Raw genomic sequence first — 24,808 nt, 5'->3', positions numbered from 1 at the left:
AAAACTCACCACCAACCATTGTTCAAGTGAAAATTTCAATTAAAAAGTGAATGTATTCATGTCGGCCAGTTGAAGCCTACTGGGTTGTATTTGGTAGTCTGATTAATACAGCAGGCCTTCTGCTCTGTACCACGTTACAATAATCAATACATTGTCTTAATATATTGAAAAGCCTATCCCTGATTGATAAATAATTTTCTTCTAGTGCACATGTAGTTAGGTGAACACTTAAGGTTTTAAACACATGTATACCAAGATGTCAAATCTTGAGTTTTATTTCCAAAATATTACAAACTATTTTCGTAATCTAGGTTCCCCAATGGTGACACAGCCATAACAATAGGGGTTTTGCTGACGTTGTTCTAAGGATACTGTTGACAGCATGATTGCACTACTCCAGTCTTTCGGCACATAAAAACATCTTGTCCCTGTAGAATGGCTTGAAGACATTTTGTCTCTGATATATGCATAGCTTTTTTATCCCAATTTGTGACAAACAATGACCTCAGCTTCCTAGCTAATTTCTCAAATTTTGCCAGTTCTGGGTTAATGATGAATATTAATAAAGACATATCCACACTTCAACCAATGAAAATTTGTAGTCTTTTGAGAAGGCTTTTTGGTCTCGTACAGAATGTTCATTGGCTAAAACTGATTACATCACTGTCTACTTGTATCAGAGTATTATGGGTATTTCTACTGAGCGTACAACCGCAGGTAGGTTAAAACGGTCTGGCATGAGAGACTACGCAATAACTAGCTACATTGTGCATGGGGTAATTATGCATTAATGCTCAGGAGAAAACAACATGTTAATGTTAAACATAACACAATTAGCACTGCTATTACATGTGTGCTGTCATTAAAATTATATAATAATGGCACTATAGCACTATATTTGCAAAGTGAGTTGTTCAATTCAAGCCATTAAACTGGTAATAGAGCATCATAATGAACAAAACAACAGGGTGGGTATAAACCTGAGAATCATTTTCATGACAGATAAACCAAAATGACAATCATTAGAACAAAATTATTTTTTTCATTTTCACATTTTTGGTGGCAGGACATCACAACTAATTGTCACTCTACACCAAACTACACGTACACCTCATAAAATGCATTATGGGTGTATCCATTGCCGATAGTGAAAGGGACTGAAGGTAGGTTTAAAGCCCAACTTTTTATTCCAGTTGCAGAAGAAGTTAATGGTTTTAGACACAATGCTAAGTCCTGCATTTTATTCATGAATCATTTTCATACAATTTGATAGTATTTCCATGACTTAAATCCCTTAAATCGCCATTTTTTTTTTACTAGCTGGTGTTAATCAACATCACAACGCCAGTTAATGCTTATAGCTTCATTGCTCTACAAAATGAGCGTAATGTGTATGCATACTCCCCAAAGTTTGGGTGACAGACTAATTGAGTTTAGTAAACAATCATTCCTCAGTTCAAGGCTTTGAGGACATTAGCGGGAATGGATGGATGTTCCAAATAGAACACCTCTGACAACCCCCTTTCCACACGGGCGCTCTTCACGGCATCATGAGTGGCCAGGTAGACGGACAGAGCCAGCAGGAGCGGCGGCTCACCAATACCCTGTGGCAGACACAAAATATTTATTTATTGATTTCTTTCATGTTTTAAGCTGTACCGGTATTTAAGAATATTTCTCTTTTACAATGGTGCCCAGCATTATTGTGAGAGGAAACTAGGCAGAGTCAGGAGGAACCCTAGGCCATCCGCAGGTTGCTGGCAGACCTTCCCACATACAAAGATGTACAAGATCAAGCCAGCATGAGCTGCATTTTGACAACTCCTGGGTCACTGTTCTGCACTAGCACGCTAACCATCAGGTCACGGAGGCCCCCCGACAGATAAAGTAGTGAGGATTACTGTTGCATTTGTATATTTGCTGAAATTATTCCATATATGTACCAGTAACAATCCATCACCGCCCTTGAAAGGCCCATTACTTTCACTGGAACTAACACTTATACACAATTTCCCTGTTTAATATGTTGCATATATATATATATATATATGTTTGAACTGTGTTATACTGATATTGAGGTATATAGGTGAGAAGCATTTAACTGTGGTATATATTTATTTATTTAACTCACTCACTGGTTTCATGCGCACGACAGCAGAAGAATTTAGAGCTGGAAGAAACCAGTGCCAGGCGTAAACCACCAACCTTTGGCAAGTTACTGACGAACTTCCCCCTTATGAGACGCAGAGATATGCACACCATACTTGTGGATGAATGTTAAAGTGTCAGTCATATGATGACAAGGATTCATTAGGTGTGTTTATATATACTCTGTCATCTTGTAGTAGGGCAAGTCCATGGCGTCAAAGAGCTGTAACCACTGAAGTACCATGCCAAAGACACCAAACATGACACCACACCCAGTCACATTATACTGACACCTAGCCAACCAGTCAGCACTGAGTGGCAAATGAGGCAGCAACAAGTAGCATTTTTGAAGTCTTTGCTATGACCCGACTATGATCCCAGGTCTACTGACATTCAGACAAACATTCTAACCACTATACCACCAAAGCGGTCACTCTGGTATATAGGTTTAGGCAATGGAAGTGACCCAATGTAAGCAAGTGACCCAATGTAAGCAAGTGACCCAATGTAATGACGATAGTGACCCAATGAATCACGATAGAGTAATCTTAACCTAATCTTAGCTGTAAAAATAGTCTTAAGTAAGGAACAGATAAAACACAATAATCCAAATGAATACAGTACTGCTCAATCCTAACGATATATCTGGCCCGGATATGGGTCAGAACATCTGCTTAGGAAGGGCGTAATGTCACAGGAAGAATGTCACAGGAAGGAATGTCACAGGAAGGAATGTCACAGGAAGATGTTCACAGGAAGATGTTCACAGGAAGGAATGTTCACAGGAAGATGTTCACATCCTGCCATTAATCATAATAATATGCATGTCAAGTTTTGACTGTTTCCACAATTATTCACTTTGAAGAGCTAAATATAGTGTATGAGTTATAACAGAAATTCCACATGATAATTTAGGCACTCCGAATGGCTAATTTGTAATATTAGTACAGCTTTTGGTGAAAACCTGCGTCATTGGTTGTCAGGGAATGCGGTTACAATTTTACATTTCCACTGACACTAATAAACTTCATTGGGAAACGGGAAAGTGAGACTTAAAAGTGATGCATTGGGTTAGCTCACCTTTTCACTGGCTTGAGTGAGTGGGAGTTATGCAAATAATAGACTAGTCAATAATACTTTTCTCGTCACCACACCTGCCTTACCAGGTAAGCAAACTGAATTTACCTTGGAGGAATAAATGCCTTTATCATTGAGATTATTCTTGAGTAGAGCCACATTGAATTGTGCTGGTATATCAGCTGCTAGGGGTATCTTATATGTCAGGGGGCTGTCTGTGAGAAGCTTTCCCTCGGGAGAGTGCACCACCTCCTCCATCATGTAGTACCCATATCCCTGTAATCATACAATCACAGCATGTAGTACCCATATCCCTGTAATCATACAACCACATCCTCCATCATGTAGTACCTGTATCCCTGTATGGATACAACCACATCCTCCATTAGGTAGTACCCATATGTCTGTAATGATACAACCACATGATGTGGTGTCCCTGTAATCATATAACCACATCATGTAGTACCCACATCCCTGTAATCATACAACCACATCCTCCATCATGTAGTACCTGTATACCTGTATGGATACAACCACATCCTCCATTAGGTAGTACCCATATGTCTGTAATGATACAACCACATGATGTGGTGTCCCTGTAATCATATAACCACATCATGTAGTACCCACATCCCTGTAATCATACAACCACATCCTCCATCATGTAGTACCTGTATACCTGTATGGATACAACCACATCCTCCATTAGGTAGTACCCATATGTCTGTAATGATACAACCACATGATGTGGTGTCCCTGTAATCATATAACCACATCATCCAACATGCAGTACTCATATTGTATTACAAAACCATATCATACAGAACAATGAGACAGGCCTGTAAAAAGTCACACAGCAATCAGTCAGACAAGTACAAGGGCTCAAGGACAATCAGACTGAAATGTACATATTCACAAGAACAGATACATCAGACAGGTTTGTACATAGATGCCAAAACAATCAGACAGACCTGTACAAAGTCATCAGAGCATTCAGACCAACCTGTACAAAGTCATTACAGCAATCAGACAGATCCATACAAAGTCATCAGAGCAATCAGACAGACCTGTACAAAGCCACCCTCAATCTGACCGATGTCCACCGCTGGGTTAATGCTTCTCCCCACATCCATCACAATGTCCGTCCTCACCAACTGTGCAAATAAACAATTAATCTGAATACTGAATTAAGGTTGTACCACTAAATTGTTCAAGTTTGAATTTCATGTTCTGTAAGTGTAAATACACTGTAATACTTTATCATAATAATGTTGGTAGAATTTACCTTAATATAGACTCTGAATCGGACTAGCTCGCATTTTCTAGCATCAATACGTTATACACGAAAGGTGTAATTGGGCTTTGATATAACCAGGGTTTTGTCCTCTAGGGCCGTAAACACACACAACATTTCTATTTTCAAGGGGACTTCATAATGATGACCACATGTGGAATTTGTGCAACCTCCAGTCCACAACAGCAAAAGTTGAATTCAGTGCCATGGTCATTGGCAGGTAAAACCCTCAAATTGCCCTTTAAATGCCCTCGATCTCCAGGAGCGAGTGTTCAACTTACAATTCCAAGGGGAGATAACTTTGATGTGATTACCTGCGTATAAACTGCGTACCTTGTGCTCTCCTGTGAGGCAGTCCACCTCCACCTCTGAACACCCCACCCCACATGTGAGGTACATGCAGTCAGGGCCTTTACATGTGTCAAAGTCAAACCCAAAATCTCCATAACTGAAAATTAAAATATAAAGAAGAAATACACCATAAAATCAATAAAGGACTTAAGTGCCTGATTTACCATTGGAAAAGCAATGTTGAGCGAAATGTGCTCAAACCGACAATCTATACACAGTTGCAGTCCTCATCATGGACGCTGGAGTGGTTCCATTTCGCTAATAAAATAGGGGGCTGGGTTCTTCTGTCAGAACATCTTTTTTCTTCAAAATCTTATATTTTCCGAGGACAAAGGCAAAATGAATTTACATATAATTGCTCATGCAGTGAAGTTTAAAGATGAAATATTTACCATTTAGCATTAAAGACATCATGTGGGCAATAGGCACTTGTCCCATGTATGAGATATAAAGAGGTGGCATCAAACAATAAGCATCTAGGTACTCTATCTGGATAAGCGCAACATGGGCAACTATGTGTTTTTTCTACATCCTCTTACTAGAAGCTGCTCCTAAAGCAGCGGATTGCTGGCAATGGGAGTGAACAGCTTGCGCTCAATGAGAGCAGGGATCTTAGGCAGTGCAGGACTCAGTCAGTGGTACACACCTCACTGTCTCCGCGCCACTGCAGCCACAGCTATGAGCCACATTGGTGTTGGAATACATGCAATAATCCATAACTGGCCATCGAAACAAGTCCAGCATAAGGATCGAGCTACATATAGAGGCCATCTGAAGGACAATGCTGATCTCTGAGCAGTGTTTTACACTCTACCAATGTTTCTTCCCAGTTCTGAGATGCCACTGTGGTTTGTGTCAGCGCGTCTGGCTCCATAGCTACCATCACACAAAAGTGTGACCTGAGTTTAAATTGCATATAGGCCTGCCAAAATTGGCTCCACATGGTCATCAAATTCTCGGCAACGCTACCATCTCAGGAAGCACCTTCCATTAAGCTTCAACTGAATCTACAGGTTTCTCCACGAAATAAATCGTTCACTTCTGACAGTTTTTTTTATTTTGACTTCAATTCCTTAAAATCATCATTCCCCTGTCATCGCAAAACTGTTATGTTTGAATTAAGAGCTGTGGCCCACTGCTCCATACTCACTATAAAGAGCAGTGCAGTGCTTTGCTCCAAGCACTACCTGGCTTCTTTCAACCTGATCACAGTTGTACAAGACCAATAATTGTCGACTAAAATGGTTGTGTGACTTGCCTTACGAATCCAGTGGTTGAGAGACTGACCCTGCTGAAATAAGCCGCTGACACCCACTTCTCCCATCCCGCCTGGGGATCAGCCTCACGGAATGGCCGCAGTCTCTCCACCAGGGTGATGCAGGCGGCATGCACCGCTCTTCCATTCAGCTCAGTGCTAACGCTGGCCACTGTGGCCGTGGCATTGGGCACCATGTTGGTGCAAGTCTCACTGACAAGGACCTTGTCGAAGGAGATGCCCAGTGTGTCAGAGGCAATCTGGTGGTAACATCACAGAAAATGGTAAGGTGACACCAATATAATTTTGTGTTTTATGGACAAGCAGACACTAAAAAATCCAAAAATGGAACAAAAATAAAACTGGAAATTTTTTTAAAAATCTGGATATGTTTTATGATCTTTCCTGTTTTGCGTGACTTTTCCATCATGTCAATATGTCTTCAACACCTCAACTGATCATGACAATACCATGCAATCCATCCAAAAAAAAAAAAAAAATTACACACCAATCACAAGTAAATTTAAATAATTAATTCTTGAAAAAATAAGTCAACTGTCTGACTGATTGATTGATTGATTGATTGGTGTTTAACAACATCCTTAAGTTGAAATATACAAATTCTAAATTCTCAAATTTATCTTGAACAATTGACGTCCTTTGCAAGCCAAATCTGTGTACATGTACTAAACAGGCACCTGTTTTATCTTGGTATGGAGACCTTGTCCCATTTCACACCCACCGTGTGTCACAAGCACTGACCCATCTGTGTAGATATGGACCAAAGCCCCAGCCTTCAACACAAAGTTGACGAAAAATTGTCTCACATGTACATATATCATGCGTATGATGCTGAGTCTGTGGATTCAAAAGCGGAGTGGTCTTCAGCCAGTTTTTACCAAAAGAACCTAAATTTTATCGAAAATAAAATCATGATGGTTTATGCCGTACTCAAGAGAATTTCACACATTGGTCACACTATTTCCAGTGAGGAATGATATGTGCATTTATATGTCTATCATGAACAATCTGTTTGGTTTTTTCCTTCATCTTTAAAGGAGAAAAAAATTTAAAAAATGGCACTATATACTTTACAATGACACGTAAAGCCTGAAAACAGCAAAGCTGGCATAAATTGCTGGGTCCATCACTTCCTCCATGATTAACATCCTGTAATTTATGATGGGGGTGTATTGTCTTTCAGCCAATGAGAGTCGTTAAAACTGCCGGCTCCAACATTCCGGTTTCCCGATCACCGAAGCAACGCGAAGTCCCGGCAGTTGGCAGGTCACAAACATTTTCTACCAGAAATGTACGAACTGCACTTCAGCTGTTTCCAACAGAAATTCTCCTCCTAACACAGAAGACTTCAGGACTAGTTCTTAGACAAAATGGAGACGCCCACAGCAGATTTTGGCACTGAATATATTTTTAATTTATCAACTTGAGATACATATTAGGTTTTTTTTATGGCAAGTACATGCAAGGCAATGCATACTCTTTTCAATGGTATTTGTTTGATATTTCAATTTTCTTCTCCTTTAAATTTGTCTTCAGTCTAATTTATGTCACAACACCTTCTAACATCTAACCTTCTAGTCACCACCACACCACACCATGATATGGACACCAGATATGACACAAAAGGCAGGTCACAGCTACGTCATGATATGGACACCAGACGTGATACTAAAGGGTTGCCTCAAACACACTACAATGCCACCAAGGTCACATTTAAAATGCGATACAGAAGGAGGCTAATCCTACCTGGTTCAAAAACTTGTCATAGATCCCTATACCAAACATCATGGGCTGAATGGCCAATCCTCTCTTCCTCTGCTTATTGGTACTAGGTAAACAACACAAATCAATACAAAATTCAGTGGGAGGTACAAAATCAATTGGCCTTTTTTTAAAAAAGTAATTTTTTATCTGTGTATTGAACTGTACCCTAGGAGTTTTCATTCATATGACATTGTAGATATTGGTACATGTGGTAGGGATTGATAAAACAGCACTCAGCTCATACCTGTTGAATTCCTTCACAAGCTGTGAGCGCTTGTCAAAATCGGCCAAGGATTTACACTCCTCCCAACACTTCGGAAGCTTGAAATTCTCCAGGAAACAGTTTGTTATGGTTGTCTCCCCTTCTTTGTACAGCTGCAACTCACGGACCTGCATTTAATCAATCACATGTAAGAGCCAACATTACATGTTATTTATAAATAATTTATTTAATGGTTGCCTTAAGTTTTAAACTAACTTTGGATTCATTATTTGATTAAAATGACCTTGATCCTTATTTATTCTTTTTTTTTCCTGTTTTATGAGAGTAATAAATATTGCTGATAGCAGCTATGAAAGTATCGAAAATGTTTGGTAACACATAAGTACGATGTTCCCAATCCCAAACAAAAACATCACAAAATGCATGCGATCATAATGCTTTCAAAAGTTACGATTGATTCACTGATTGATTCATTGATTGGCTGAACGATTGGTGTTAATGCTATACTCAATATTTGTTTCACTTATCTGACAGAGGTCAGGTTTATGAGTGGCGGAAATTAGGGTGCCTGAGGGTGGTGGTTACCCAGGGTGGCGGTTGCTACGAGTGGTGGTTATTATGGGTACTCAAGTTTCCTGCACCCATAAACCTGGCCACTGTCAGAAAAGTAAAACATCCAACTGGTGACAACCACTAATCAAATAAAAAATAAGTAAATACATAAATCTAAAAAGTATCATGCCGAAAACATTGGAATTACCATTGCAATTCTATTTTTTTCACTATAATCTTTCTGGAGATAAACAATGCCACAATACTAATCAAGAAATGTCTCATTACCATTTACATATTATTCCTTTGTCTTATTTTTTTTAGTACTGAAAATCATCCAACAAAAAAAAAAAAAAAAGTATTGACCAAATCACACCTACAGTGATTTCATGCACAAACCTTGTGTGGTTGAAGTGACAAGTGAGTGGCCACAGCTGTCAGGATGTTCTCCACTATCCATAACATCTGTGGGCAACCGAAGCCTCTCAGTGAGGCGTGTGATGAATGGTTAGTCCGACACACTCGTCCCTCCACCAGCACGTTGGGGATGTTATAGCAGCTCTCTCCACGTATTACAGCTAATTTTATAACCTAACACAAACAGGGATTAATTACATCAATTCTAACGTTATCACTCATGTAGTTCAGTTGAACATGTATCTCTAACTAGATATGTATCCTATACTGAACAGTTGTGGATGTACACCTAACTGGATATGTATCCTATACTGTACAGTTGTATATGCATCTAAAATTAAATATGTATCCTCTACACTATAGCTGTATATGAACCTCCAACTGGATAGGTATCCCCTACTGTGCAGTTGTACATGTACCCCCAACTGTATACGTATCCCCTACTGTACAGTTGTACATGTACCTCCAACCACATAGGTATCCCCTACTATACAGTTGTATATGTACCCCCAACTGTATACGTATCCCCTACTGTACAGTTGTACATGTACCTCCAACCGGATAGGTATCCCCTACTATACAGTTGTATATGTACCCCCAACTGTATATGTATCCCCTACTGTACAGTTGTATATGTACCTCCAACTGGATATGTATCCCTACTGTACAGCTGTATATGTACGTCCAACTGGATAGGTATGGTAATTTTAGTATGAGAATAACAGCTGCATACTCCAGATATAGTGGGATATCTAGCAGATCAGCAAATGGAAATTCTGTGTCCAATCAGTCAGAATCATAGACTGGTTTTAGTGCAATCCCAGGCAGTGCCAGAAACGGGGTGCACTGTTTGGGATCGAGAAAGATCAGAAAACTGGAGTGGGTCAGAGCTCAGGCAGAGGCTCAAGCAAGTTGGTGTCAGCATGCCATCTTCTAGGTTCTCAAAATCCCAGCTTGTGCTCACATACAAGCAAAACACTGGCAGAAGTACTTCTATCTTTGTTCAAAGAACTCAACTACAAGTACATAGGCAGCATTGTTAGTCAAGTAACAGCCCAACAGATATGGCAGACAATGACAGTCATGTGGAAGCAGCAGATGCCACACAAGAAACCAGTGAGCAGGCAAAATCTGATCCCACACAACACACATAAAGAACTACAGAACTTACAATGAGCGGAGCCCACACAAAGCGCACAAGGAACTACACAACTTACAGGGAGTGGAACCCTCACAACACACATAAGGAACTACAGAACCTACAGGTAGTGGAGCCCACACAACACACATAAGGAACTACAGGACTTACAGGGAGTGGAGCCCACACAACACACATAAGGAACTACAGGACTTACAGGGAGTGGAGCCCATACAAGGTGCATAACGAACTACAGAACTTACAGGGAGTGGAGCCCACACAAGGTGCATAAGGAACTACCGGGCTTACAGGGAGTGGAGCCCACACAAGGAACTACAGAACTTACAGGGAGTGGAGCCCACACAAGGTGCATAACGAACTACAGAACTTACAGGGAGAGGAGCCCACACAACACACATAAGGAACTACAGAACCTACAGGTAGTGGAGCCCACACAACACACATAAGGAACTACAGGACTTACAGGGAGTGGAGCCAACACAACACACATAAGGAACTACAGGACTTACAGGGAGTGGAGCCCACACAAGGAACTACAGAACTTACAGGGAGTGGAGCCCACACAAGGTGCATAACGAACTACAGAACTTACAGGGAGAGGAGCCCACACAACACACATAAGGAACTACAGAACCTACAGGTAGTGGAGCCCACACAACACACATAAGGAACTACAGGACTTACAGGGAGTGGAGCCCACACAACACACATAAGGAACTACAGGACTTACAGGGAGTGGAGCCCATACAAGGTGCATAACGAACTACAGAACTTACAGGGAGTGGAGCCCACACAAGGTGCATAAGGAACTATCGGGCTTACAGGGAGTGGAGCCCACACAAGGAACTACAGAACTTACAGGGAGTGGAGCCCACACAAGGTGCATAACGAACTACAGGACTTACAGGGAGTGGAGCCCACACAAGGAACTATAGGACTTACAGGGAGTGGAGCCCACACAAGGCGCATAAGGAACTACAGAGCTTGCAGGGAGTGGAGCCCACACAAGGAACTACAGAACTTACAGGGAGTGGAGCCCACACAAGGTGCATAAGGAACTACAGAACTTACAGGGAGTGGAGCCCACACAAGGTGCATAAGGAACTACAGGGCTTACAGAGAGTGGAGCAGACACAACACACATAAGGAACTACAGGACTTACAGGGAGTGGAGCCCACACAAGGCGCATAAGAAAGTACAAGACTTACAGGGAGTGGAGCCCACACAAGGAACTATAGGGCTTACAGGGAGTGGAGCCCACACAAGGCGCATAAGAAAGTACAAGACTTACAGGGAGAAGAGCATAAACAACACACATAAGGAACTACAGGACTTACAGGGAATGGAGCCCACACAAGGCGCATAAGGAACTACAGAACTTACAGGGAGTGGAGCCCACACAAGGCGCATAAGGAACTACAGGACTTACAGGTAGTGGAGCAGACACAACACACATAAGGAACTACAGGACTTACAGGGAGTGGAGCCCACACAAGGCGCATAAGGAACTACAGGACTTGCAGGGAGTGGAGCCCACACAACACACATAAGGAACTACAGGACTTACAGGGAGTGGAGCCCACACAAGGCGCATAAGGAACTACAGAACTTACAGGTAGTGGAGCCCACACAAGGCGCATAAGGAACTACAGGACTTGCAGGGAGTGGAGCCCACACAACACACATAAGGAACTACAGAACTTACAGGGAGTGGAGCCCACACAACACACATAAGAAACTACAGAACTTACAGGTAGTGGAGCCCACACAACACACATAAGAAACTACAGAACTTACAGGTAGTGGAGCCCACACAAGGCACACAAGGAACTACAGGACTTATAGGCATCAGTCAACACCTTGTTGTTTTCATGAAGGAGTTCCGTGTATTAAGGAAGCATGTGCCCTAATTCGGGTGGCAGATGTACCATACAGAGGTTTCCACCAGAGTTCAACCTTCAAACTGCTTATATTGTAGCAGGTATCGGTACTTCTGGTAGTGAAGAGTTCCAAGGTAACTCTGCCTCAGGTCTACTGCCTCATAATAGGGTGTGTGGTAGTGACACAAGTGCCCAGGATTTTCTTTGAGCAGTAGTAAAAGGAGTGGCTTCTCCGAGCCTTCCTTCAGTGGAAACCGTGTCACCAACACTAAGGAGATCCCTCATCCAAGGTAAAGGCATCACTTTTGGTGTCTGATCTTGAGGAGTTCAGGTTTATGATTGGTAGCCCCGGAGAAATGTTTCAGGTAAAAACGACCCTCAGCAGCAAAGAAATCTGACACTAGGAGAGTTTGTTACGTTTTTTTCTATGTATAATAAATGTCACGTATGAGATGTACCCAGCTCGCAGAAAAGAGCTTGATGATTGCATGAGAGTCCACAGATATCAATGACACAGCTGCCAGATTTGGGGGCACCACATTTTATGGAACACGTGTGTTTCTTATCTCACAAATGGTCTAAGAAATGGCTTCCACACCGTCGTACCAATTTTATCTACCCAAACACATGAATGCAAGAATCTAAGGTTAGCCTTCGCTGCTCCAGATGTAGTGTCTAAAGATGCACCATTCAAAACATACAGGATAACTCCATCGGGATTTGCTACAGGGAAGTATTCTGGTAAAAACAAATCTTATCCTAAATCTTTTTCACCTTACAACATCAAGGCCTATCCCAGTGTCAACAGCCTTATAGAAATATCTGACATCTTATCAGAAGCATTAGAACGGATTGCCCCGAACAAATACAACATCCAGTGTCTTTTCAATGTTTTGGACGACATTCTTACAACAAATCCAACTCATGAGGAGACTTGGGCATCATTCTAGACACTCAGAATATGGAATTCAGGTTACCAGTTGATAAGTTAGAAAGGATTGCACAGTTTATCTGTAAAATACTCCCCGTGGTCAAGATTTACTAAGCGTGAACTGTTAAGTCGCCTTGGTCACATCAGTTTTGCAGCCTGAGTAGTGGTACTAGAACTAGTCCTGAACTCTTCTGTGTTAGGAAGAAAATTTCCGTCGAAAACTGCCGAAGTGCAGTTCTTACATTTCCAGTAGAACTCTTCTTCCCAGTACAGGTCGTTTTCCACATGACGATCGGGAAATCGGAATGTTGGACGTGGGTTCTAAGTTTACACGAACAAGCCGGCAGTTTTAACGATTCTCATTGGCTGAGAGGCAACACACCCCCAGCATAAATTACAGGGTGTTAAAGATGAAGGATGTGATGGACTCAGTGATTTATGCCAGCTTTGCCGTTTTCAGGCTTTATGTGTATGGCGAGGAAAAATCGCAAAATTATGCAGAGGCACCACCAGATAGAGAAAAATGTGCTCTTTTCATTTTTTTAAACTTTCTTCTCCTTTACGAATAAGCTCACTCAACAGACTGTTAAAAAGGGTAGAGCAAAAACTTCCCGTATTACGCAGTTTCTGTCATGCAACACACAACTTCATGATTTCATTCATTCCTAACATGAAGACTTTTTCACTGCCTGAGTTACATGTCCTAGCCACCAGCAAAAATTACATTAAGGGGCCATGTCCTCTCCACAAGCATTTAGTTATGAATTATCACAGGCAGACGAGCAGCATTAGAGAGGGGCTCACAGTGACAATACACTCTAAGTTTACATAATTAATAAACTTATAAATAATATTTCCACGTATGGTTATATATATAATTAATATCAATGTTGTGTCGTACAGTTATTAAACATCTGAGCTGTCACAGGCTTCTGTTGGCTGTGTTGCACTTGCAGGGTGCATAGCTATGTAATCATAGTCACTAAACAGTTGATTTAGGTCAGCCAAGGTCAGGATTGTAGTGTTAGTCAAATGAAGGTACAAAGAAGATGGGAAAATTGTGGACAGAGAATGATGTGATTTTGAAGATTTTGTTTTTGGAAGAGAAGATCTGGATTTGGAGAACGATGCGGATGGTACAGCACAAGAAATTTCGTCCCTCTGTCTTTACCCATGTCAAACTTCTCCTGTTGACTGCCATGTTGTAATCAAAAGCCAGGGATGAAACTGATCTATACCTGGACACATGAGCTTTTGAGCTGTGATTTCACTTGGAGTGACAGACTTATTCAAAGGATAAACGTTTATGAGTCTCAAGCCTGGGCAAAAGTGTTCTTTACTTGATATTTCTGGAGGAAACTCTTCAAATTGCCCAGCTACCCTGTTCATCACGGTAGGAGCAAAATATTATTGCAGCATGCTCATTAAATTTTTTTTCATATTTTCCAGAGTAACTCCGGGGATATATCTGCGCATGAGGCCTTCACTCTGGGGGCATGTGTGAACTAATGTACCCTCGTTATATTTGGCCTCATATGCTTCGCATATCAACCAATCAAATTAATACGATTTTTCTCTGAATAGTGATAAAGTTGTATATGTAACTTCAACTGAATATGAATCCCCTACTACACAGTTGCAAATACACCTCCAACTGGATATGTATCCCTACAATACAGTCATATACATATCTCCAACTGGATATGTATCCCTACAATACAGTCATATACATATCTCCAACTGGATATGTATCCCTACAATACAGCCATATACGTATCTCCAACTGGATAAGTTTCCCTACAATACAGTCATATACGTATCTCCAACTGGATATGTTTCCCTACAATACAGTCATATACGTATCTCCAACTGGATATGTATCCCTACAATACAGTCATATATGTATCTCCAACTGGATATGTTTCCCTACAATACAGTCATATACGTATCTCCAACTGGATATGTTTCCCTACAATACAGTCATATACGTATCTCCAACTGGATATGTTTCCCTACAATACAGTCATATACGTATCTCCAACTGGATATGTATCCCTACAATACAGTCATATACGTATCTCCAACTGGATATGTATCCCTACAATACAGTCATATACGTATCTCCAACTGGATATGTATCCCTACAATACAGTCATATACGTATCTCCAACTGGATAAGTTTCCCTACAATACAGTCATATACGTATCTCCAACTGGATATGTATCCCTACAATACAGTCATATACGTATCTCCAACTGGATATGTATCCCTACAATACAGCCATATACGTATCTCCAACTGGATATGTTTCCCTACAATACAGTCATATACGTATCTCCAACTGGATATGTATCCCTACAATACAGTCATATACGTATCTCCAACTGGATATGTTTCCCTACAATACAGTCATATACGTATCTCCAACTGGATATGTTTCCCTACAATACAGTCATATACGTATCTCCAACTGGATATGTTTCCCTACAATACAGTCATATACGTATCTCCAACTGGATATGTTTCCCTACAATACAGTCATATACGTATCTCCAACTGGATATGTTTCCCTACAATACAGTCATATACGTATCTCCAACTGGATATGTTTCCCTACAATACAGTCATATACATATCTCCAACTGGATATGTTTCCCTACAATACAGTCATATACGTATCTCCAACTGGATATGTTTCCCTACAATACAGTCATATACGTATCTCCAACTGGATATGTTTCCCTACAATACAGTCATATACGTATCTCCAACTGGATATGTTTCCCTACAATACAGTCATATACGTATCTCCAACTGGATATGTTTCCCTACAATACAGTCATATACGTATCTCCAACTGGATATGTTTCCCTACAATACAGTCATATACGTATCTCCAACTGGATATGTTTCCCTACAATACAGTCATATCAGTATCTCCAACTGGATATGTATCCCTACAATACAGTCATATACGTATCTCCAACTGGATATGTATCCCTTACTAAATATGAACCCCACAGAACTGAATTGGACAAATTTATACATGTACGTACAGAATTTGAAGTCTCTTTGGTTATACCTCCATTTGTGTACAGCATGGTTTGTAATGCTATGATCTTGCCTTCCTTTGTAAAGCCAACCTAAAGTAGTGCAGAGAAAAAACCCAAATAAATATTGGTAGATGAATTGAACGAAGGAGACCTGCTTACTACTTAAAAAAAGTTAGTTCCATGTCAATACCTGTAACAGAAGATGGCAATGGAGATTTGAAATCAGAAAATTTAGTTATTTTGCACATTTTACAAACTAAGGGATTTAAATATTTTACCTAAACCACATGAAAAAAAAACTTCACTGAATTTCAACATTGTTATACATCAATTTAGGTTTAAAATATATACATGTATGTTGTAAGGCCTTCATAATTTAATAAATTTGAGGTCATTTAACTACATAGACTGAACATCACAATCAAAACACACAATTATGCTCAGGTTTAATGCACCATATTAAGTTTTTGTCTCTAGTTGGTTTAATTACTTAATTATTGAATTCATCCAACCTATAAATCAACATGTACATGTAGTAAGAGGTTAAGGCAAAGTCACAGTTTAGTCTACTTTCTTGTTCAGTCTACATCTGATCCCAAGAAAATAAAATATCTGAACATAAATCAAGAGCACTTGATCCCTTACCTTATATCTAGCTAGAGATGGGTGCCTGCCTCCATTAATCAGTGTGTCATCTTTGCGGTTGAAGATACAGCGCACTGGTCGTCGGAACTTGCGAGCTGCGAGCGCGGTAATCATGGAGGGTAGTAAGGATCGAGATTCCTTACCCCCAAAGCCACCCCCGATTCTCTTCACCTTCACCACAACATTGTGAGCGGGCACACCCAGGACCTCAGCCACAGCTATCTGGAAACACAACAATCATGTACTAAATACAAATGCAGTTTTTTTAATTACTCTATTTCACCTGAAGTTTAGTACTTTGCAAATGTTAGATTTTATATGATTTTTATGGATTCATCCACCTTACAGGGACACTTAGGAGTTGTGAAGTTTGATTAATTTTTACCAGAAAAACTTATGTCATCAAAAGTACCATTTTAGGGCCTTTGTGTGCTTCAAGGGGCTGTTTCTCAAAGGGGTCGTAACGTTACGACTAATCACCATGATGACGTATACTGGTTGCATATGCCACTTTGGTGCATGTACTTGCGACAGATCGTCGGAATGACCGCTTTGAGACACAGCCCCCCTGGACGCTCATGTTTACATACCAAACTTTATGTGAAATACAGTATCTCAAATATATTTAAAGCAGTTGAAGAATATTTGAGTACTACAATGAATAGTCAAATTTATGTGTGCAGAGCCACCCTGCACGGTTCAATGGAAATCACTTATTGCACCTTACACATCTGTATTTTTACAAAATACACGCTTCGAACTTTATTACATTAAATTAAAAATTGAAATACATATAATGACGTTTAATATTTAATAATAATGTGATGGTGAAATCAATTCCCAAGGTGGGGGCGGTGGAGGAGGTGGTGAGGGTGGAGAGGGTGGGGGTGGTGATGAAGGTGAAGGAGGTGGGGGCGGTGGAGGTGATGGTGAGGGTGGAGGAGGTGGGGGAGGCGGAGGTGTTGGTGAGGGTGGAGGAGGAGGGGGCGGTGTAAACCAGACCCAGCCAAATTATCAAATGACCCACCTGGAAACTGTTTCAAAATGAGGTTGAATATAGGTAAATCAAACTAATTGGTCCCAGGATAACAGCAACTCACCTGCAGAGTATGGCAAAGCTGTGTGCCTGTGTACACTTCTATTTGGTCCCTCTCCCTGGGAACACTTAGTGCTCCCAGCGTCTCCAGGTAGATGTGTTTCTGGCCCTTTGTAGACAGTTCCCCTTCTAGAACCTCATCGCTCTGAGCAAAGCCGGCCTCCAAATTCCCACGTGTTACCCGCCAAGGCAACCCCAAGAAAGATTTGGCCTCGATGGCCTCCTGGTTCAACAAGAGAATATTTCTGTACTACACTTCTTACAGGACTAAACAACTAATCATATTTCTGTACTACACTTGTTACAGGACCAACCAACTAATCATATTTCTGTACTACACTTCTTACAGCAAGATAATTAGTTGATGAAAAATTCTAAGAAATTACAGACAATTTCAATACTTTGTGTGTTCATTTATTGATTCACAGTTTCTTGCTGAAAGTTTACTCCCTTCAATGCTCATGTCTGCGATGCAAACCTTCATTAAGATGACATGTCTGCGGTGCAAACCTTCATGTAAGATGACATGTCTGCGGTGCAAACCTTCATGTAAGATGATTTCGCTAATTGGTTGCAGCAGCTCCTTTGATCTGGTACTCTCATTGGTCGAGGTGTGCTAGATGTATTTTAACTGAACTTGAATTTCAACTCACCAAAGATGTCAGAGTCAATCCCAAAAGGATGGAGGGATATGACCTCTAGTACAGCAAATGTGAGTGTATGTGTGAGATAGGCGATTCTGGGCGAAGATGAAATTATCAGTATCCGACCATACCCATGTACTTTAATTTTGGGTGCACTGATAAGTAAGACAGCTGTATCCCACCTGTATGGTCAATATAACTGGAGTGAGGTCCTCGTACGTGACCTTGACACACTGAGCTGCCGAGACAGCTGTATCCCGGTCGGTAGCCACTATCCCACAGATAATCTGACCACAATGATGCACCTGGTAGAGAACATAACTAAGAGATAGCTTGGAAATTGTGAGATCATCTGTTATGCTTTGCCACAATATTTAGATAGTGAATTTAATTTCTTCCAACCATTTTCAACACCTGGTCTGAGATTTTCAACCACCATCAAAGTCAGAATAAATGTACATGTATGTAAGACTGCATTTATGCTCTATCATTTATTCATAATATACAACACACAAAAAAACATTTGTGAACCAATACTGTTTGAAACTACATGTACCTATACACCAATGGCAAACATTATTGATTGATTTTTATTGTTGCTTAAGCACATTTTTACATGCCAAAATACAGTATAAACTGCCTTGTAAAACCATTTCTTGATATCCTACAGAGTATATTAACATGTGCAAAGAGAAACATTATAACCAGAACAGCCTGCAAAGAGCTTGTGGGACCCCTTGTGCCCTATAGCAAAAAGTTTGTAAAGCTCTGCTTTACATGCAATTCTAATACTTTGTTAAAACACCTCTTACTGTGTCAGTGGCCAGGAGCTCTTCATCGGCATATTCAGCAAACACAAAATTTACACCTGGGACGTCCTTGTGGTCAATGTAGCCATGTACACCTGGCATAGACAATGCCTCGGACAAGTCAACGCCCGTTATCTTAGCATGATGTTGAGTGCTCAAAACAGGATACATGTACAGTTCACCTGGAAACACAACACATTTCGTATACAACTCAACTGGAAATACAACACATATGGTGTACATCTCACCTGGAAACACAACACATACGGTATACAGCTCACCTGGAAACACAACACATGGTGTACAGCTCACATGGAAACACAACACATATAGTGTACAGCTCACCTCAAAACACAACACATATTGTATACAGCTCACCTGGAAACACAACACACTGTGTACAGCTCACCTGGAAACACAACACATATGATCTGCAGCTCACCTAGAAACACAACACACACCGTATACAGCTCACCTAGAAACAAAACACATGGGGTACAGCTCACCTAGAAACACAACGCATATGGTATACAGTTCACTTGGAAACACAACACATAGGGTGTACAGCTCACATGGAAACACAACAATATGGTGTACAGCTCACATGGAAAGACAACACATACAGGGTAGAGATCACATGGAAACAACACATATGGTATACAGCTCACCTGGAAACACAACACATATGGTATACAGCTCACCTGGAAACACAACATATACGGTATACAGCTCACCTGGAAACACAACACATATGGTGTACAGCTCACATGGAAACACAACACATACGGTGTAAAAGTTAATAACTCAAGAAACTCAATGTCTATGTACACCTGGTAGAAGAACTTACCCACAGTCATTGGTATGTCATCAATAAACACAGCTTCTCCTGTAGCCTGTTCTTCACCTGTGGAATGGGTTAGTGGCTGACCAACCGCCTTCAGTTTAGAAAAGGTGCCCTCTTGGTCTATCTGCAGAAAAGGAATTTTTCACTTTCATGAGGGTCATCACTTTTACGGTTGGAGGAAACCATGGAGTGCCATGAGAGCAGGGTAACACACAAATTCTCTGTCCAACGGCTGTGTGTTCGTGTGATCAAAGGTGAGCACCTTTAAACACTAGATTGTGGCCTATCTCATATGTTGCTTTTAATGAAGCATACAAATAAAGTGGGAACTTCTTCTGTCGGCAACCTGCAGATGGTCGTGGGTTTCCCACGGGTTCTGCCTGGTTTCCTCCCACCATAATGCTGGCCGTCGTCGTATAAGTGAAATATTCTTGAGTATGGCGTAAAACACCAATCAAATAAATATACATTCTCAATCTGACTATCTTGTAAAGTCTGTTATAGTCAAACCCAGAGACTAGGATCATTAGTCTGAAATGAACACCAGTCCCAGATTATGTTCGCAAATAATAAATTGTATAAAATAATCAATGAATTCAATAATCAAAATTAATTTATTTCATTGAGATTATATCCTGTATTCATTTTGTACACATGTATATGACACAAACAGGATGTAGCCCTCTTAGCTCAGCATGTACAAAACTACCATATCAATGGGTGCAGAAGGCATATTTACGTGAACAGTGTATAATTCACACTACAAAGACCTCGTGAAACAGATCCTTTCCCTCTTGAAACCTGAATGCTAGAATTCTGGTTAGAGCTCCCTTTAACACAAACATGATTTCCACTTTAAATCAACTTTAAATGCCAAACACATACCTCAAATATCTGACATGATTTATAGATATCGGGTTGTTCGTTTGTAGTGACTCTGTCTCCCTGAAAAACAAGAACAAAAAATCAATGGCGACAAATCAGTTTAAACATTATCCAAAAAAGCTCTCCTTCCTCTTTTATGTTCTGGTATTTGCCTTGTGGATAGGATAAACAGCTGGGCAATGAGAGACTTGAGGTCAGCATTATTGGTGGGAATAATTGATGAGCTGATATGGCGTCAGGTTTTGGGGTGGGGCTAGATGGGCAGGTGCAAGGTGAGGTTTTCGGGTGGGGCTATATGGGCAGATGCGAGGATGCGAGGTTAGGTTTTCAGGTGGGACTGGATGGGCAAGTAGGAGATCAGGGATTCAAGTGGGGCTAGATAGGCAGATGCAAGGTCAGGTTTTCCGGTGTGGCTAGAAGGGCAGATGTGAGGTTAGGTTTTCAGATGGGGCTAACTAGATAGATGTGAGGTCAGGTTTTTGGATGTGCCTAGATGGGCAGATGTGAGGTCACGTTTTCAGATGGGGCTAGCTGGATAGATGTGAGATCCGGTTTTCAGATGGGGCTAGCTGGATAGATGTGAGATCATGTTTTCGGGTGTGTCTAGCTGGACAGATGTGAGGTAGGGTTTTCGGGTGTGGCTAGCTGGGCAGATGTGAGATCAGGTTTTCAGGTCTAGCTAGCTGGATAGATGTGAGGTCAGGTTTTCAGATGGGGGGGGGGAGGGGCTAGTTGGACAGATGTGAGATCAGGTTTTCAGGTCTAGCTAGCTGGATAGATGTGAGGTCAGGTTTTCAGATGGGGGGGGGGCTAGTTGGACAGATGTGAGGTCAGGTTTTCAGGTCTAGCTAGCTGGGCAGATGTGAGGTCAGGTTTTCGGGTGTGGCTAGCTGGGCAACTGTGAGGTCGGTTTTCAGGTGGGGCTAGCTGGGCAGATATAAGGTCAGGTTTTCAGATGGGGTTAGCTGGGTAGAACTGAGGTCAGGTTTTCGCGTGCGGCTAGCTGGCACAACTGTGAGGTCGGTTTTCAGGTGGGGATAGCTGGACATATGTGAGGTCAGGTTTTCAGATGGGGTTAGCTGGGCAGAACTGAGGTCAGGTTTTCGCTTGCGGCTAGCTGGGCAACTGTGAGGTCAGTTTTCAGGTGGGGCTAGCTGGGCAGATATAAGGTCAGGTTTTCAGATGGGGCTAGCTGGGCAGAACTGAGGTCAGGTTTTTGTGTGCGGCTAGCTGGGCAACTGTGAGGTCGGTTTTCAGGTGAGGATAGCTGGACAGATGTGAGGTCAGGTTTTCAGATGGGGCTAGCTGGATAGATGTGAGGTCAGGTTTTTTTGATGCAGCTAGCTGGGCAACTGTGAGGTCTGGTTTTTCAGGTGGGGATAGCTTGACAGATGTGAAATCAGGTTTTCAGTTGGGCTAGCTGGGCAGATGTGAGGTCAGGTTTTCAGATGGGGCTAGCTTGGCAGATGTGAGGTCAGGTTTTCTGATGGGGCTAGCTGAGCAGATTTGAGGTCAGGTTTTCAGTTGGGCTAGCTGGGCAGAAGCGAGGTCTGGTTTTCGGGTGGGGCTACCTGGGCAGATGTGAGGTCTGGTTTTTGGGTAATCAGGTACACTTTAGTCACATTCACAGTTGGGCCAGCCTGGCAGAAACCAGGTCAGCATTCGGGGTGGGAACATTAAATTTGTACATGAAAACATGTCCCCTATATACTGGAGAAAGTACTAGTAACAGCACTTTCCTTAAAAAGGAATTGTGCAGAGTCAATTCTTCTTTTAGGAATGTGCTTTCTCCATCTCAAAACCATACTCACTAACAATATTCATGTGCCTTGGTGACTTTCTACTCAAAAGGGTGGAATAAACATCTGACACATATTGTCCTATTTTATGCAGTGAATTTGGACTATATATATCTACAAAGCGGAAAGTTTTATTCCGTCCTTTAGGTAACACATTCATGAATCTATAAGTGATCGTTTATACATGCGGTCCCATTTAAATTGTGTAGGATACTTGTGTGCATGTTTCTTGGATCTTTGAACACATTGGCTAATTGAACAGGACAGTATCATTGTATAATATCATATGGCATATGCATGGCAAAGGCAGTGGTTTCCATTGGTGTCTTATGCAAGGCTGGGGTGGCGCAGTGAGAGATAGTTCTATAAAATTCAGGCCACATAGCACTGCGCATTATTTCACCGTGTAGTGTTGATTTTGGTGTCTCTGTACACTAAGTTTTCTGTAGTACTGCATTTTTCAAAATAAGAATGTATACTATCTGAAGTTTCCTTACAAAGAAACTACAGTTTGACAATAAGGTGACGAGGTTTAATTAGAGATAATGTCTAAGCGGTTGTGAAGATAACTTATGTACCAGTTCTTTATTCTGTTACATGACAAGATGTCTGTTTTGTTTTTTAGATATAAGATATCCCACTGACCTGTTGGTTTCCAGCAATCAGCTCCAGGAGGCACTTGGAGAGAAATCCCTGAGCCCATAGTGACTGGGTCTTAGACAGGCCTTTCCCCTCAAATGGGAGCAATTCTGACTGGAGGGCCAGCATAGCTTCACCAATCATCTCCTCAGACACTTTCCTGAGAACAAAACGAAGAATTCATAATCCTGTACAAAGAAATACACTTCTATGGGCACACAAGCATAGTTTATGAACCGTACCATTAAAAGTCTAGGGCCCACTGGTTTCGAAGGAAAATGAAGACATCATTAAAATGTAAAAAAAAGTTTTCATACAACAATATTGGCTTGAAACTAACAAACAAGCATCCATACAGACAGAACTACAATTAAACCTTGCTAAATTGGTTACAGCTAATCCAATAAAATCAATGAGAAATTGGCCCACTTTTTACATACATTCAAGACAAAGTTTACTTGTGTGATATTAACTGTTGAAATGCCAATCGCCACAGTCAATCAGAGAAGCCAGTTGACAATAGAAAGAAACAATCATGATTCCCACATCCATGTTCCACTTCTTATACCAGGGCAAAAACATGACAAAGACAATAAAATAGCCTACAACTTGAAGAACAGAATAGTATCAGAATAGGGCGTGAAATCCAGTATTGTGGGTAGTACAGTCATTCCTGCACACTGTCCCAAAGTTTTAAACCTCTCCTGGCTATTTGCCAATTCCTTTATTTGACCAGATAAAAGGCAATATGTGGCTCAATCATACCTGCCAGCCAAAAATTTCGTTGTTTCAACAGGGACAATCAATGAGGGGATATTTCCTCCATATGTGATTTGAGCATCATCAATTTTGAGCTTTTCTGATGGTGAAATACCTAGGAAGAAGGCAGCGCTCAGAGAGGCTAAGTCCTGGTGTTTTCTTTTGGCCACTTTAAAGGTTTGCACAAACTTTTAACGAAAATAGAAAAGAAAAAGCAATCAACATTTTAATACATAAGGCACACAGGTTACTATTGCAGACAAAACCATTACAAATGTAGATACCAGGGACTGATTCAAGAAAGAAAAGAAAATTTAAATTCCACTGTATATCAAAAATGTGACATTTAATGAATGTCACAAATTTAAAGCCTGGATTTAAAGTTTATTTAAGGATGAATGCAGTTAAAAGTGTAAATAATTTTATTTTATTTCAAGTCATCTTAACTGAATGAGGTAAAATGATGACCACTGACCGTGTAACGGCACATTACTCAGATTGCCAAGGAGACTTTTTAGCCAAGCCTGTACATGAGTTTAGAATCCTACAAATGTATTTTCC

At 41.0% G+C, this 24,808-nt stretch overlaps 1 protein-coding gene across 6 annotated transcripts in view; it reads right to left on the bottom strand.

Moving 5' to 3' along the window:
• Positions 1-257: 257 nt before the first annotated feature.
• LOC135472410 (xanthine dehydrogenase/oxidase-like) overlaps positions 258-24,808 on the bottom strand; it is a 45,329-nt gene continuing 20,778 nt past the window's right edge. For 5 of the 6 annotated variants that reach the window (XM_064751900.1, XM_064751901.1, XM_064751899.1 and 2 more), the window contains 18 exons: positions 24,254-24,435; positions 23,495-23,648; positions 21,051-21,110; positions 20,169-20,289; positions 19,325-19,503; positions 18,695-18,817; positions 17,873-18,091; positions 16,773-16,994; positions 16,131-16,217; positions 9,085-9,276; positions 8,155-8,300; positions 7,893-7,974; positions 6,824-6,919; positions 6,129-6,385; positions 4,853-4,967; positions 4,293-4,379; positions 3,334-3,501; positions 258-1,604 (listed from right to left, as the gene is read on the bottom strand). In XM_064751900.1, coding sequence (XP_064607970.1) covers positions 1,452-1,604; positions 3,334-3,501; positions 4,293-4,379; positions 4,853-4,967; positions 6,129-6,385; positions 6,824-6,919; positions 7,893-7,974; positions 8,155-8,300; positions 9,085-9,276; positions 16,131-16,217; positions 16,773-16,994; positions 17,873-18,091; positions 18,695-18,817; positions 19,325-19,503; positions 20,169-20,289; positions 21,051-21,110; positions 23,495-23,648; positions 24,254-24,435 — 2,643 coding nt within the window. In that variant the 3' untranslated portion in view covers positions 258-1,451. The remainder of the gene's footprint in view (positions 1,605-3,333; positions 3,502-4,292; positions 4,380-4,852; positions 4,968-6,128; positions 6,386-6,823; positions 6,920-7,892; positions 7,975-8,154; positions 8,301-9,084; positions 9,277-16,130; positions 16,218-16,772; positions 16,995-17,872; positions 18,092-18,694; positions 18,818-19,324; positions 19,504-20,168; positions 20,290-21,050; positions 21,111-23,494; positions 23,649-24,253; positions 24,436-24,808) is intronic. The other variant, XM_064751903.1, reaches the window with a different exon arrangement.

This window comes from Liolophura sinensis, chromosome 8 (genome assembly GCF_032854445.1).
Source record: "Liolophura sinensis isolate JHLJ2023 chromosome 8, CUHK_Ljap_v2, whole genome shotgun sequence".
Classification (NCBI taxonomy): Eukaryota; Metazoa; Mollusca; class Polyplacophora; order Chitonida; family Chitonidae; genus Liolophura; species Liolophura sinensis.
The sequence above is the reverse complement of the archived record's forward strand: the minus strand, read 5'-3'. Positions and strand labels throughout refer to the sequence as shown.